General features: G+C 44.2%; 2 protein-coding genes across 2 annotated transcripts in view; one reads left to right on the top strand and one right to left on the bottom strand.

Moving 5' to 3' along the window:
- LOC119470708 (zinc finger protein 726-like) overlaps nt 1-3,823 on the bottom strand; it is a 561,873-nt gene that overhangs the window by 160,678 nt on the left and 397,372 nt on the right. The window lies entirely within an intron of this gene.
- LOC108301905 (zinc finger protein 728-like) overlaps nt 2,969-3,823 on the top strand; it is a 41,354-nt gene continuing 40,499 nt past the window's right edge. The window contains 1 exon segment of the mRNA XM_037737412.1: nt 2,969-3,103. Coding sequence (XP_037593340.1) covers nt 3,101-3,103 — 3 coding nt within the window. The 5' untranslated portion in view covers nt 2,969-3,100.

Consider the following 3,823-nt stretch of genomic DNA (forward strand, 5'->3'; position numbering starts at 1 on the left):
TAAAGACCGGGTTTCACCATGTTGGTCAGGCTGGTCTTGAACTGCTGACCTCAGGTGATCCACCCACCTCAGCCTCCCAAAGTGCTAGGATTACAGGCATGAGCCACCACACCCGGCTGGTAACATGTTCTTATAATCTCAGGCACTCGGGAGGCTGAGGCATGAGAATCACCTGAACCTGGAAGGAGGAGGTTGAAGTGAGCTAAGATCATGCCACTGCCTGGGCAACAGAGTGAGATTTTGTCTCAATAATAATAATAATAATAATAATAATTTACGTTCTTAAAAATTATTAAAAAGGCAAAAACCTTTACTCATTGATAGTGAGTGCCTGTAGTCCCAGCTACTGGGGTGGCTGAGGTGGGATAATTGCTTGAATCTGGAAGACAGAGATTGCAGTAAGCCAAAAAACCGCCACTGCACTCCAGCCTGGGTGACAGAGAGAGACTCTGTCTCAAAAAAAAAAAAAAAAAAAAAAAAAGCAAGCCATCTATGGAAAACCCACAGCCAACATTACCCTAAATGGAAAAAAGTTTAAAGCATGTTTTCTGAGAACTGAAACAAGACAATAATGCCCATTCTTACCACTTCTATTCAACATAGTACTGGAAGTCTGCCTTAGCCAGAGCAAAGAAATAAACAGCATCCAAATCAGGAAAGAGGAAGTCAAATTGCCACTGTTCACTGATGATACAATTGTGTACCTAGGAAACTCTAAATATTCATCTAAAAAGCCTTTAGGGCTGGGTGCAGTAGCACAAGCCTGTAATCCCAGCACTTTCAGAGGCTGAAGTTGGTGGATCACCTGAGGTCAGGAGTTCAAGACCAGCTCAGCCAACATGGTGAAACCCCGCCTTTACTAATAATACAAAATTTTGCCAGGCTTGATGGTGGGTGCCTATAATTCCAGCTACTCAAGAGGCTGAGGAAGGAGAATCGCTTGAACCCCAGAGAAGGAGGAAGGCTGCTGTAGCTACAACCTCCTGGGCTCAGGCAATTCTCCTGCTTTAGCCACTGAATAGCTGGTGCTACAGATACAGGCCACCATGCTAAGCTAATTTTTGCATTTTTTGTAGACGCAGGTTTTTGCCATGTTGCCAAGGCTGGTCTTGAATTCCTGGGCTTAAATAGTCTTCATGTCTTGGTCTCTCGAAGTGCTGGAATTAAAAACATGACCCACCAGATCTGACCAGAATTTTTTTTGTTATATGATATAAAAACTAAATATATTTAGATCTGTTAGTTAACAAAAAAAATTGCAAAAAAAACATAAAATAACATAAAATGTTTTTTATCTAAAAATATCGACACAAAACAGTTCCAAACTACTTTGTGGGGATTTCACTAAAAATTTGGTTAAGGGTTAATGTAATTTATATACATATAATTAAAACTACTAGGTGTAATAAAAACAATCTTCCATAGAGAGTGTATAAACAAACGCTGGGCGCGGTGGCTCATGCCTGTAATCCCAGCACTTTGGGAGGGTTGAGGTGGGTGGATCACTTTGACCTTAGAAGCTCCAGACCAGCTTGGGCAACATGGCGAAACCCTGTCTCTATTAAAAACTACAAAAATTAGCTGGGCATGGTGGCGGGAGCTGGTGCCCAGCTACTCAGGAGGCTAAGGCTGGAGAATAGCTTGGACCCAGGAGGCAGAGGTTACAGTGAGCTGAGATTGCGCCGCTGCACTCTAGCCTAGGTGACAGAGCGAGACTGTCTCAAAAACTAACAACAACAAAGAGTGTATAAACAAATGGAAAATATCTTTTTGACGAAGAAAATTAGAAACATTTTGTCTAGTTAAAAATAAAGGTTGGACCGGGCGCCGTGGCTCAGACCTGTAATCCCAGCAGTTTGGGTGGCCGAGGCGGGCGGATTGCCCGAGGACAGGAGTTGATGACCAGTCTGGCCAACATGGTGAGACACTGTCTCTACTAAAAATGCAAAAATTAGCCGGACGTGGTGGCGTACGCCTGTAGTCCCAGCTACTTGGGATGCTGAGGCAGGAGAATTGCTTGAAGCGGGGAGGCGAAGGTTGTAGTGAGCTGAGATCATGCCACTGCACTTGAGCCTGGACGACAGAGCGAGACTCTATCTCAAAAAAAGAAAAAAAAAACTTTGTTTCAAATTCTTTTTTTTTTTAAAGTAGATTAAAATAAAATAGAAAAGTTAAAAAATTATAAGAGATTATAAAATATATATGAAAATCTAGAGTGGTCAAAAAGGACAATTTTGATGGGTTTATTTATAAGGTTGTTTTACTAAAATAAACTAGCTTTAGTATTTTTTTTTTTTTTTTTTTTTTTTTTAGACAGAGTTTCACTCTTGCTGCCCAGGCTGAAATGCAATGGCGCGATCCCGGCTCACTGCAAACTCCGCCTTCTGGGTTCAAACGATTCTCCTGCCTCAGCCTCCCTAGTAGCTGGGATTACAGGGGTCCACCACAACGCCCGCGTAGAAGAGGGGTTTTACCATGTCAACCAGGCTGGTCTTGAATTGACCTCAGGTGATCCACCCGCCTGAGCCTCCTACATTGATGGGATTAAAGGCGTAAGCCACTACGTCCGGCCTTTAGTATTGATAATCCACTATTAGTAAAGTAAAAATTGATTTACTCTTAAGAAAAAATTTTATGTAGTATTAATATGACAGTAAAACCTGTTTGTTCACATTTCGAATACGTTTAAAAAGAGAAAGAGTAAAAAAGAGATTTTTCCCGTGCTCTGGGGTGGGCCTGGCTTACCTCAGGGAGGAAGCCCTTCCTGAAAAGGCTGCAACCTAGGCTGTCACTTTTTCTTCATTCAGCGCAGCGTCTGATCATATCTTCTGTCACTCAGGGCTTGAAGTGGGGGGGCCTTAAACATTATCCAATCAGGGACTCTGGGCTGGAAGCTGTCCAATCAGGCATGCAGCTGGAGCGGAAAGGGCTGTTTCCGGGATGTGGCGGGCCCTTTGTCTCGTGCTGCTGCCGGAGCTCTGGGTCTCGTCTTCAGTGGTCTTTGTTCTCTGCTCCTAGAGGTCCATCCTCTGAGGCCCCGTGACCTGCGGTATTGGGAGATCCAAAGCTAAGACTCCAGGACCCCCCTGACAGCCGAGAAATGGTGAGAGTGCCGGTCCCACATCCCGAGAGCGGGGAAGGGGCTGGTTGGAACCGGTGGGAAGTGGCTGTGGCGGACTCAGGCCTCACCGCAGTCAGCTCCACAATCTGTATCCCTAGTTAACTCCTTGCCCACCTCAGCCTCAGTCCCCTTCAGCCATAAGATGGAGGCTGTGCTGACAACTGGCCCTGGGCGTTCCGTCTCTTCTCTGCACAGTGACTATGTCCTGGCCTGGAGCCCGCTTTGGGCAGCTTTGCACCCGCAGCACCGCGTCTCTCTCAGATTGTGCGGGGACCACAGGAGGGTCATCGGGGAGAATCCTGACTCGGGGTGCGGGTTGAGGAATGCCAAGAGCTTTGGTCCATGAGGTTCCCAGTTCCTGTTTTCTCCTGTTAAAAATTTATGAAAGTCGCCGCAAAAATATTAAAGAATTTAATCAAAGAGCGATTCTAAAATTGTAGAGCACTCAGCTATGGGTTATAGTTTATGGTCTATTGAAGGGGTTTGACGGAAAGAGTTTTGTAAGGTGAATAATGGTGAAAACCAAATTCAATAATTGTTTGGGTACAGTTACGTAGTTTCTTAATTCGTACCAAGAAGATGGAAATTTTTGGTTATGCAATCTAAAGTTAATTGGCAGTTTACAGTTTGTTAAGCCTGAATTTTTCCCCCAATGTAGTAATTTACAAAAAATTCACCTGAATTGGATTTTTTTTTTTTTTT

The sequence above is a fragment of the Cebus imitator genome, unplaced genomic scaffold (genome assembly GCF_001604975.1).
Source record: "Cebus imitator isolate Cc_AM_T3 unplaced genomic scaffold, Cebus_imitator-1.0 Scaffold38, whole genome shotgun sequence".
Taxonomy (NCBI): Eukaryota; Metazoa; Chordata; class Mammalia; order Primates; family Cebidae; genus Cebus; species Cebus imitator.